Source organism: Neodiprion pinetum, chromosome 5, assembly GCF_021155775.2.
Source record: "Neodiprion pinetum isolate iyNeoPine1 chromosome 5, iyNeoPine1.2, whole genome shotgun sequence".
NCBI classification, from domain to species: domain Eukaryota; kingdom Metazoa; phylum Arthropoda; class Insecta; order Hymenoptera; family Diprionidae; genus Neodiprion; species Neodiprion pinetum.
Window position 1 is genome coordinate 21,295,102 of NC_060236.1, and position 12,320 is coordinate 21,307,421.

A 12,320-nucleotide genomic window follows, 5' to 3' on the forward strand; every position below is an offset into this window, starting at 1 on the left:
CTTCTTCACGATTATTTAGAATTGTGTCGTACCAAAATTTCAGTGAGTTACATTTTTTCGTCAATTTAGCCTATAGCTTTGCGATTTTTGAACATTGCAATAATGGAACTTAACCTAATATAACCTAACTCAAATAAAAACAAGTAAATTCTATATACGTTTGCCGGACGAAGTAATAGCAAAAGTCCAGCCAATTCTAAGTGATTTTCGAGTTTTCGCAATATTTTCACGATCCAGAATTCTCTGGATTCGCCTAGCGGGTCAAAAAACAAACGACTATATCCTTCAACCATTTTTAAGACGTCTCGAAGGCGTCTAAATGCGTCGGATTATACCAGTGATATCTTTAAGACATCTCGAATTTTGACTCGATGCATAAGACTCCTTAAAGACGTCTTGAAGAATTCTAAATAATTCGTACCGTCGTATCAAAAACCGATTTCAGTACTTCGTTGACGAGCCAAACTCAGCGAAAGAAATGAAAACAAATAGAAGAATGAAAAGGGGCATATGTATCGGTATTATCAAGCATCGTCTTAAGAGTAACAGCAGTAGTGGGTGTCGGTCACGGTCGGGTCTGCAGGAGTACTAGCCGCAAAGCGTCTTTGAGTTCTTTATTATGTTTGCACAGCTACTGATGCACCAACACAGCACATCTTTCTTATTATTATCTGTACATGCACGTGCATACTTGTACACGGGTACACCCACGTATACTACGCATAAACGGTGACGTCATGCGGCTTGCCCGGTAGCCAACTGACGTCACTCAACCGCAACGAGCTCTCCATTCATCCAAAAGTTTCGCACTTACATCTCCTGCGCACCTCGTGCTTATTATTATATGTTTATGTACGTACCTCGTTACGTATTTACGTTATACGTGAACTTATTTATCTATTTACAAAAAAAAAAAAAAAATAAGGCTAGCGGGATAGAAAATTTCCAACACCTTATATAAAAACCATGATGCAATGCTTGTAGAAAAAAAACTTGTCAGAAAATTTGAATTACTATGTTTTTTTTTTTTTATGTGACAACCTGATCGTTCGGTTCGAATTAGTGGTCAGGTTCCAACACAGGTAGGTACGTGTATTACATCTACATCTATGCATGTGTTACCACTTACGTATGAATTATTTTTGGTCATTTCAATTTTGGATCCAGGAATACATGTCCAGTCTCTCCGAGCATGTAAGTTCACTTCACTGTTTCTTTAAACGGAGGAAATAAAAAAGGGCGGTAAGTAGAGTAGAAATTAATTACACTTTCACTATTTTCGTTAGCTTACGGAGCAGAAAAACACGTGTCGAATACTAAAAATTGAAAAAATTTCTATCGTATATATATATATACAGATATTAGATACATTCAAATATCTAGATACACATGTGATACTCAAGATGTAGGTACCACGGATTAATGTTTAGGTTTTCTTTCTTCTTTTTACTCAGGCTGAACACATAGGGTAGTCGAGTTATACGTGTAATTACACAGTTGCGACGCAAAATTATTCATCCGGTTTATATGAATATATCACGTATATTTACGTTACATATATATGTTTCACTCTCAATATCCATACGCGTATCCCATGATTAAATACTATATTATACAGTACACTTCAGTAATTTCACTCGATCGTGTGCAATTGTGTATTAATTGTACGTGAATGTGTTTCTTTTTTTTTTCATTTCACTGACCGTTCAATGTTTATCGTCCGAGATCAACGAGAGCTGATTTTTGTTTTAAATTACCGATCGGAGGAAAGGATGAAAATTTCATACGAAAGATTAAAACACTACTGAACAGACTGCACTCTTTAAATATAAAAAGAAAACAACGGCACTATTGCGTTACGTCTCTGCGACGTAACAGCACAACGTGTTAAGCACCGTAACCGATCATGACCGCGGGAGAGTTTATAACGCGAATATAGCGACGAGGATCGGAGCCTGAGACGCCATCGACGACTGTTTGAATTTCTGACCGTGAGTCGATCGTTCCGAGGCTGAAAGACGAGAGTCAGTCGGTGGTCGTCGCCGTGTCGTCGTTGTGACGAAGCCGCACACGCGCGATCACAAACAAACACAGAGACGGCTGTGTGCTGCCAGAGGCTGGAGCGAGCGCGTGACGGTGTCATATGGAGGGACATGTAAGTGGGGTGTAGAACCTGCGCCCAACACCTACAACCGACCAGCAACCACCAATACCAGCCCAGGATCGACGGACGACGGGAAACGGACTGAAAATAGCGGCGTCCTTGGCGCCCGGTGACGTCTTTGGTTTCGGTCGATGCTGGCGGGGGCGGCTGCTCTGTGACGTCAAAGAATTTACGTGACGCCTCTTCTCGATTCCACGTGCGAACGAGTCGAGGGTGGAACGCCGCAGGCCGTTAAGTCGATACCCGAACAACACGCGCCAAAAAACGCAGTAAAGGCGTTGCGAAAACGTCTAGAGGGTCTTTACGAGTCGAAAAGACGTGAAACGATTACAGACTTGATAGCACATTACATTTTTATTATGCATCTCTGATTTATCTGAAGACGACCCAAGAAACGGCTTTCAAGCATACAAAGACTTGTGATGCATCTATGAGGTTGAAGCATCTTCTTTTCTTATCGGTAAAAAAAACGTATTTTTGCAAGGATGCGGGGATGACTTCAAAGCGTCGAAGTCAGCTACACTTAAGGTCATTCGGACACTTGTCCCCGACGAATGAGAACGCGAGGAAAAAACGAGCATAAGTGAATAGCATGAAAGTGGAGAAAAGAAGAAACACGCGAAGTGAGATGATAATGTTATTGCCAAATATGAAATTTTAGTCGAGAGTTTTGAAAACACACCCTCGTAGATGGATTTTACAATAAAAGCAAGCGGAAGTCTTCCATCAACGTGATCATATAGTGACACCGGTACATACGAACATCTCAATATTAGATCGAGGCCCGTCGGCACTGAGCCAGAGGAGCTTTTCTTTATACACAGGCTGTCAAGGTGTACACATATGCATATACGTGCAGGTATATATATAAGCCTCTGTATTCACCGGTTGGATTTTTACCAATTTTGATTACTCATACCAGCTACTGTGCAGCGAACACAGCACAGGCTAAGTACCATGGCGCAAAAATTATCTGCGCATTAACGAAACTTTACACACCAGATGTGCGGTGAGCAATCAACGGGCAAAATTTCATTTGTTTAAAATTATCAGGATGTCAAAACTACTTTTTTCGATTCTTCGTGAGATTGGAGCGCAATTGACGATCGGTAACATAATGCGCGCGATCTTTCAGATTTCTCATTCATTATGCTAAATCTATTTTATTCGTGATTACAGTTACGATTACCACCTTTCGAAAAGGACTGTGGATTGTTGAGTATGTTCCTATCGTTAAGTTGCGTAAAAACTGGTTCACTGAAAGAAACTCGAAATCATTGATGCGAAATGACGTTCCTGATTTCCTGAAATACACTTTAATTCATCGATCACCATCGGTAGACGGTGGTTGCAAATGTAGGAAATAACTGATATTAATTTCCGGAAAAAATGACCTGGTAGTCATGTGAAAATTCCACGTTGATTGATAGTTTCACTTTCGATTGTTATTATGAGCTCTTCAACTCTTCAGGATTAGAGAAGCCTCACTGGTTCCTGAATATGGAAATAGTTATAATTGCATGAAAATCGCTTCATTAATTATGCCAGTACCTATTAACGGGAGGATCTTGCAGTCGTAACAGCCATCCAAATAGTCGACTGAAGTGTTGACGGGGAAAAAAGGTTGGTATCGCGGATGGCACGTACCAGAAGGCGTGTAAAGAAACGTTTGGCGTTTGTGACCCGAGCTTGAGAGGCTGGATCGCAGTCGCGGATCGCGAGTTAGGCAGGTACTGTCTGTCTCCTCGCGAGTTAAGTGTGTATATATTTATAGTTGGGGTAGGAACAATGCAGTTGGCCTCTAGGAAGTTCTTTCCTGAGTTATACCAGCGCATTCGAGGTCCACCAGAGGCAGCTGTACCTCGACGCCTGATTACGCAACCTCGAATCTGCATACAACAGGGACAGTCGAAGCTCAGACTGATGGCGAAAAACCTTTCATGGTTCAATCACTCGGTATGTGATCAAGGATCAAGGATTCGGGACTAACAGAGTTGAGAGACCAGAGCACGGGGCGGTGGTTCGGGGAAAATGAATTTTTCACCCGTCTAGGTCTGGCTGCAGGCGTAATGACTAAAAAATGACACAGAACTACATGCGCTGTCGGGTATTCGGTACCAGCAGCGGTTACATCGTAACGACAATAGGAGCATGTGTCGATGGTGAAAATAGAGCGGTTTTAAAATAGATGAGCAACTGTTGGAAACAGGTTTGGTGAAATGCATCTCACGTACTACCGACCGCCACTACTACCCACAACCCATCCGGCTAGCCGGACAATCACGAAATATTTATGTCGCGTTTAACGTCGATTAAATTATTCAGGCAATGGAAATGCAGATTCGCACTCCAGATCGCCGAAACCCGAATCGAACCATCGCACCGATGATGACGAAACGTTCTTGTCACGCACCGGGTTAAATTGTAGTTCATCTAAGATTAGCGGGGACCGAGCGTGAAAGAAAGGCAGAGATTCGGTTCAAGTAGAAACGGCTTCGACTGTGTTATTATCACGCGGAAGGGCGGTGCTATTCATGACCTGCAATACCTTGCGACTAGGGACCTTAATCGTGATACAAATTCCGGTACCGAAACCAGTGATCATCGTCGGTACCACTTGCGAAATCGAACTTTATCGAATCCATCCCAGACCCACGATTACCGATTTCACGCTGGCAGATGGTTCTATCCAGCGTGCCGCGAATTCGGCATCAAGAGAAGAGTCGAAGCAATCGGGCTTTCGCTAACAGTAATACCAGAACCCGAATTAGTGTCTGGGAAAACGATTAGCGTAACCTGGACACCGAATCCCGACGACGCAATGGAGGGAAGACAGACAACGCTTAGACGGCCGATAAATACTATCGTCTGGAAGTCTCACGGGCATGATGCATGGACCAGACGTGGACTCCAGAATTTTGCGAGAGCTCTTCATCAAGACGATGAAAGCTAATCGCGACCTGTTGAACACACCGTCGGCGAGTGGCAAGGCCCGTTCATGTTTCCAGCCCGTTAGGATATACGGCAGGATTGACTGGAGGCCAACCGGTGTCGAGCATTCCCTCCGCAATTTACGCAACTTAATCGCAATTGGCCAGCTTAAGTCACGGTTAGAGAGGGACGGACCCTTCGCCGGTGGATCCGCATGCTTAGACAAACTCTCTCTTCCTCGATCATACTGTACATATAGTCAGACTTACACTTCGTTCTGGACTCGAGACGCTGACCGAGGTGGGGCTCGAAGGACTCTAGATTCCGGTGATGATTGTCGTTGTTGTTGGAGTCAGCCGAGGCCGAGGATGCCGAGGGAGGTTCTCCGGTGTCGAAATTCCGGCGGACTGTCACCGAGGAGGATTGGGACGACAGGTACAAGCTGCAGATGTGGAGGTCCTGGGCTGACCCGGTGCAAGGCGTCGTAGTCTCCGTAGTCCCGGCACTCTCGACAGTACGCATCGCACAACTAACCCCTCTGTGGTTTTTTCTCATCAACTGAAGAGCCTGCTAGTTCACCTCTCATCGGCTTTTCACTGTCACCATCCCCAAGCAGCCGGACACAACCGCCGGGGCCGGGGGACTCGAGAAAGTCCTTTGCTCCTTCGACGGTTTGTTATGACGGAAGAACTCTCCTTCTCGCTCTCTCTCTTTCTCTCTCTCTCTCTCTCTCTCTCTCTCTCTCTTTCTCTCTCTCTCGCTTTCTCTCCTTCTCTCTCTTTATTTACATTTGTACAACACACTGTACATTAATTAACCCACTTCAATATCTCCTCAACGCAGACCCTCCCTCGCAGTACAGATGACGGGCATTATTGCCACTGATGTATAAATCAGCTGAGACACCTAATCCTCATCCGTGAAGTCAGTTGGATAATCATCAGGTCGTGAAGCGAACGAACGTGAGAAGGGAATGACTCTGTTACGAGCGGGAAAAAGCATCCCATCAGTAGTCCTGATCCAGGGGTTAATTAGACGACACGAGATCCATGAAACGACTATACTTGCAAGTCAAGGTGTGCAGGTAATCAGCATACTACATGTCAGTGTTAATATAACGTTGGAATGGTTTTCGAAGATGATCCACAGGTTTGTGCAGAGCCAGGATGTCCCAGAGGGCGTCTTACTAACGACCATCAGGTAAGTATCATAATGCTTGTTCGCTTTTCGACTTGTGCAGTGGTATTTTAAAGTGATATGTCAGTGACCAATCTCATTGTGACGAACCTGGAAGCGACGGCCGGTGAACATCGGTCCCGAGAAACTTCCCACTTGCCGATGGTGATACCGTGGGTCGCAGAAGCCGTAGCTGACCGTTGCTGGGGTAGCGCATGCAGGGGCTGGTCACTTAAACACCCACTGCACTGATCACGTCACCCTCCGAATGCCCTGAGCCACGTGTTCGCCAGTGTAGAACCGAGCGACTTCTATCTGGTTCCTTGAAGTGAACCGATTCCGCGGCACGAACACTGACTACGGGTCGCGGTTCCGAAACGCGGCTGCTCCCCAGTGAGCGGGCAGAACCTGCTGGTGCTCGGATCTCGGTGCTGGACCGAGAGGCAGAGGGGAAATGAACGCAGAGGGAGAGACAGCCTCCCGAGGCGGGATCGAGTCTAGGCGTCTTGGACAGGCAGTCGTGCTGGTCGTCCGTTCGAAAAGCCGGCCACCGCGTAACTGACTCCGGGCTCGGCGGTGGTGCCCGCTATATTAAAACCGTACTGTGTGTAGCCTGGCGAACGGCACTTAGTGACGTCACTCCCGGCGGCTACGTCACACCCACCGCGGGCCGGATCGATGGACCGGCGCTGGGCACCGCTTCCACTCGCCAGCGCACGTGACGCGCTACCAGTTGCGTCATCACCTGCCACGTCACACCCGACTGAGACGCTGACACCCCGACACACCGGCGGAAGCGAGACCGATGATCGACGTCAGGGCTACCCAGGGCCACCTGGGCTGCCGCCCGTTGCGTTGGTCCGGGACTCCGCCGCGTTCCATTCATGATCGACGCGCCATCAATCGGAAAATCGGGGATGGTGCGCTCGAGGAAACAGCACGTGGCTGACCTTCGTCACACTACCACTCCAACTGCCATCCAGGATCAAAGACTCCGCAAACGGTCAAAGACAGCACCTGGTAGAGAAAGGTTGCCAAGGGATCCGGAAACTGACAGCCCTTCCGGCTTTCATAGGAAGATAAACTGCTGGATGGTGAGATTTGGGAATGATTGAGTGCGGTCCAATTACACCTCAAGTGCAGTCAAAGTCCGATTCACAGTACTTGGACTCTGTTTGGATTGACACTTGGTCTTCATTTCAGTCGTGATGGACCTCGTTACTTGATTAATTTTTGGCGGAAGCCCACCCAGGATGAACGACTCTTCTCACGTTCAAGGACACCACCTGCTATGCAGAGGTAACCAATGCATCCGGAATCATGCATCAATGCGTTTGGGAATAATTTATCGCAGTCCAATCACACCTCAAGTGCAACGGAGGTCCTATTTACTACACAGTACTTGGATTCTCTTGGAATTGACACGTCGCTTTTTCTCAGTCCTTATTACATAGATGACGTCAGTCTAATTAGTCAGGATTAAATACTCTGTACGCAGTCAAGAACACCACCTGCTATGCAAAGGTTGCCAACCTACTAACACTTTCTGCTTCGTCAGATAGGAAAGAAAAATAGCTTGATGGTTGCAAGTTCTAAAACTGTTTAGTGCAGTCCAGTTACACGTCAAATGTCTAATTTACAGTACCTATTTGGTCTCTCTTGGAATTGATACTCTTCTTTTTTTCAGTCCTGATAGATTTGCATGAATAATCTTTTGAGGAAGTCTGTTCAGTCGTCCAAAGTGCTGTGAAGGTATCGGTATAAAATATCTGATACCTACGTCGTGGCCTCATGTTCACCTGAAATTAACACTTTCTTGAATATACAGTTGAACCTCATGATCTGTGAAAAATTCTGGAAGGATTCAGAAAGCCTAATGATATTGAAAAGGAAGGTGAAAGACAGGTGATTCAAGTTTCGAGTTAGGTGTCGAGCTGATATTTGGTAAATGTAAATATCTCACAGGCGATATCTTAGATTCGATTGTACAAATTAACTGTATTATAATTTTGAGTACGGTCAGCTGTGGAAAAAAATCTAGTAAACGAACACACTGAAAAATAGTAAAATTCAAGTCGTATGCAAATATGAAAGAAGACAACACATTTTGCAGATACGTCGAGAGAGAAAAAAGACCAGTAAGAGATGATACCGGTGACGTCATCTGATCCAGTCCCTCCCATGATTGGATATTATCCAATCGCTCCCGCTCCTGATTGTCTGGGTGCTTGGCTTTCCGCATTCTCCGCTGTGACGTCACGGAAGAGTGGGAATATTGTCTCCCTGAGATTCCATCCTTTTCCAATTTCTGTCCTCTAGATCCTTCAATTTTCCAGCGTCGCAGAAAATGTACTAAATATGAAAGGGAAAGAGAGAAAATTGAAAGAAAAAATTCATAAAGGACGGTGTCATGACGGGTAAAAATCGATGAAACGAGATTCACGCGTCTTTATACAACCGTGGAAAAGTGCATAAGGCGTCTTGATGATGCAACGTCAAGTTGTTGCCACCGGATTAGCGGCTGAGGCGCTTCCTCAACCCTGCGATGAGCTTTAGCAAGCCTGTCCCGCATGACAAGTCCCTCAAGTCTCTTGGCATGAAGCGAGAAGATGCCTTCCGCCTAGGAGAGAGAATGAAAAGAATAAAAAAAACTTGGGAACAAAAAAACAGGCTAGAATCCGCTACCTGACTAATCTAACAATAGACAAACTCGAACTCTGCGGCAGTGCGTTACTGTTGCACGCTGATTCTGATCTTCATGAGATAAATGGAAGCGATAATGATTACCGATCGTTGTCTTGTTTAGATCGGTTACCAAATCTTTCAAGTGTTCAGACTATGAAGTGCGGATTAGGATCGATTCTCATGAGAAAAGCATCTGTTTTTTTGTTTTTCTTTTGTAAATTACCAAATTTTGATCCCTACCATTGAAGAAAAATCGGGGATTTGAGACAATTGAATTTGAAACTTGTGGTGGTATCGCAGAATAATAAACACACAACGTGGTTATGCAACTCGACATCGGATCGATTTTCAAGAAATAGTATATTGTGTATCGAGGGCGGCAAGGAGGCGATTTTGAACAGCGCGAAGTCAGCCGCACAAGCGAAGCGAGGGTGGCCTTCACACTAGTCAAATCGCATTCCACCCGTGATGGACACGATATTTTTTGTCCGACTCTTTTTGAAAACGCGTCATTCCATGCATGCTAAGCAGGTGAAAAGTAGCGCGTTTCAGACCAATTCGGAAAGTCCTTGTCCACCCGCTTTCGAATTGGCCTGAAACGCGCTACTTTGTGCCTGCTTTACATGCATGGGGAATGACGAGTTTTCAAAGAGATCGGACAAAAATGTAAATTTCCCCTACAGAGCTCGAACACGTACCGATAAGAAGTTCAGGATTGTGTATAGAATGGGGCTGTTAAGCTCTTTTTCGCTTTTGAAATACGCGGACTTTGACATTTCGAGACATACTTCTACTTCAACGCTGACATTGACTTGGGCACCCCCTTAAGCGAATTTTTAATTACGTCGACTGATGTTTAGTTGCAGTGTCAAAATATATTAGGGTGGCCCTTATATGGGGTCAAAAAAAATTCATAATGGAGCCTATCAAATCGGTTCCAAATGGTGGAAAAAAAAAATTCCCCAACTTTTTCAGATTTCTATTTCATTCATAGGGAGACTAGGGGAACGAAATAAAAATATGAAAAAATTGAGCTATGTTTCTTTCACCATTTGGAACCGATTTGAAAGGCTCCGTCATGAATTTTTATTTTTTGATCCCATATAAAGACCACCTTACTGTATAAGAGTATAATGTGTGAATAGAATGTATAATGGAATAACGTGACATTTCGAAAATCGAATAGTTATGTAAATTTAGTTACACACACCGATCGACCAATTTCAAAACTTGCGGCAGCATTTACAGCATAACATCGTTTTAATTCAAAATCACGAATTTCAGATGACGAATTATCCTTTTCAAGCTATACTGAAAGATTGGTATCAAAATCGAAATCGGGATCAGGGGAGCGGATGAATACAGCTGAAACTCGACTCTCAACCGCCCCATCATCACCACCGTCATTATCACGCAAGAACACACCTGCCAGAGTTAAGAACCGGTCTCGATTGGCAGTAATAAACCAGGAAGGGACCCGTCGAGGGCGCCTGGTTTTCTTGCGTAACTCACAACTGTACTTACGGGTACACATGTAACGGACACATACCCAACGTTTACTTTTTCTATCTCTTTCTCTCCTTAAGGGGATTTCGGACCTCTGCTGAATGCGGCAAATCATATTTTAACATTCTTACGTTTGTGAAATCTCTTTAAATCTTGGCGGATGATAAGGCTTATATGATTGTGCTTGTAGGTTGGCTCGAGTATGTACGAAAAATTGATGAAAACACTGAACACATGTTCAACGGATTCTCACTCGCTTTGAGATTATGGCACGCTACTGTTATTTCAATCCCATATTTTTCGTATTTTTGCATCAATTTTCGATCTTATTCGCAGCAACCCTTACGAACAATTGCAAACACTACCATTTTCCAAAGTTTAAAACGATTTAGTTGCTATGAAGGGAAAAAGAATTTTAAGATAAGATTTTGCTACTTCGTCGGGCTCAAGAGGTGCTGGGAGCTTTTTCTTCTCTCCGATTCACCCTGATTTCATTCTCAATGCTTCTTTTGTTCCATTTGAAGATAGGTTTCTAACGGATTTCCGTGGTTACTACGTATCTGAGCTTTTCGATTGTAATTTTTATTTTTAGATTTTCATCATATCTGGCAAATTCGAATGCTTTTTTCATTTCCGTGAACTTTAAACCGAAAAGGTCGGATTATTGACAAAACTGCTGATCAGATACTACCTCTGAAACAATGCTCTATCGTACGCGAAGAAAAGAAAAAAATCGAGATGGTTCTGTACTAATAAAATCGGATTTAATCGATTTTATTTTTACGTTTCTAACTCCATTTTCTTTTATAGAAATTGTTTCGACATATTTATGTTATAATATATAATAATTAATATTATAATATATATAATTTCAATACAACGTTAATAGACCCTCAGAAATTAAAATAGGTAGAAAAGAAAAACGAATTATGATTTATTTATCCGATAATGGCAATTCTATTATTTATCTTGTTTATAAGAAATCTGAAAACAGATTCATTCTAATTTACATACATATGTCCAAATACATTTAAAATTGTATTAACCCACAAATATCTAGCATAATTACACCATTCGTTCCATGTATTTTGTTCCTTTATCCTAATATTTATTGAATAAATTAATCTTCAATCAATATCATATATAACTGTAACGACCTGACTTTTTTTGCCAATTTATTGCCTCGATTTCGTCATCCAATCTAAGACTGTTATAATACCCTTGATTAAATTCCAAAGCCCTGAGAAGGACCTCTGCTCGCCACATTTATACTTCCGTTACGTTATTATTAAATATTATTGCAACAAGCAAATGGCGCCCAACATTATTAGTATATATGCTTTGCAAGATGGTCGGAGTGTCACATTATGTATGTATTAAATCGAGTGATAAAATTAAATCTGATCAGTGGTCGTCGATTGGCAGTGAAGACGAGATTACAATCTTTTGTTTATTTCTGTTCTATACATCTGCAAAAAAGGTGTGAACCCGTAGGCGGAGAATACATATATTACATTAACGTTACATTTTTCACCCATCCCATGTTTTGTGCGCGGCATGTACACATATTCGTGTAGGTAAAAGCTTGGACATCCGTGAAAGCTCGATAGGTGTAATAAATATTAAATACCGCTGCCATAACGTCCATGCATGCATCATACATTCACACATACGCAATGTTGTAATTTTATTTATTCCCTCATAATTTTAGAATATAAATCCTTCTGACCGTTCCAAAAAAGAACGCCTGCCTGCAGTCAATCAGTACTTGTTACCTTGTCGTATGCATGTATTGCCCGTTAAACGGTATTTAAATAATCGCTTTTTAGTTTTCTTGTTCTATTTTTTTAACTCCTCG

The 12,320-nt window shown here is 43.2% G+C and overlaps 1 protein-coding gene across 3 annotated transcripts in view; it reads right to left on the reverse strand.

The window, feature by feature from the left end:
* Hr38 (Hormone receptor-like in 38) overlaps positions 1-6,831 on the reverse strand; it is a 42,915-nt gene extending 36,084 nt beyond the window's left edge. For 2 of the 3 annotated variants that reach the window (XM_046626349.2, XM_046626348.2), the window contains exon 1: positions 5,365-6,478. In XM_046626349.2, coding sequence (XP_046482305.1) covers positions 5,365-5,650 — 286 coding nt within the window. In that variant the 5' untranslated portion in view covers positions 5,651-6,478. Of the gene's footprint in view, positions 1-5,364 lie in introns of all 3 variants that reach the window. The other variant, XM_046626350.2, reaches the window with a different exon arrangement.
* Between the last annotated feature and the right edge of the window lie 5,489 nt (positions 6,832-12,320).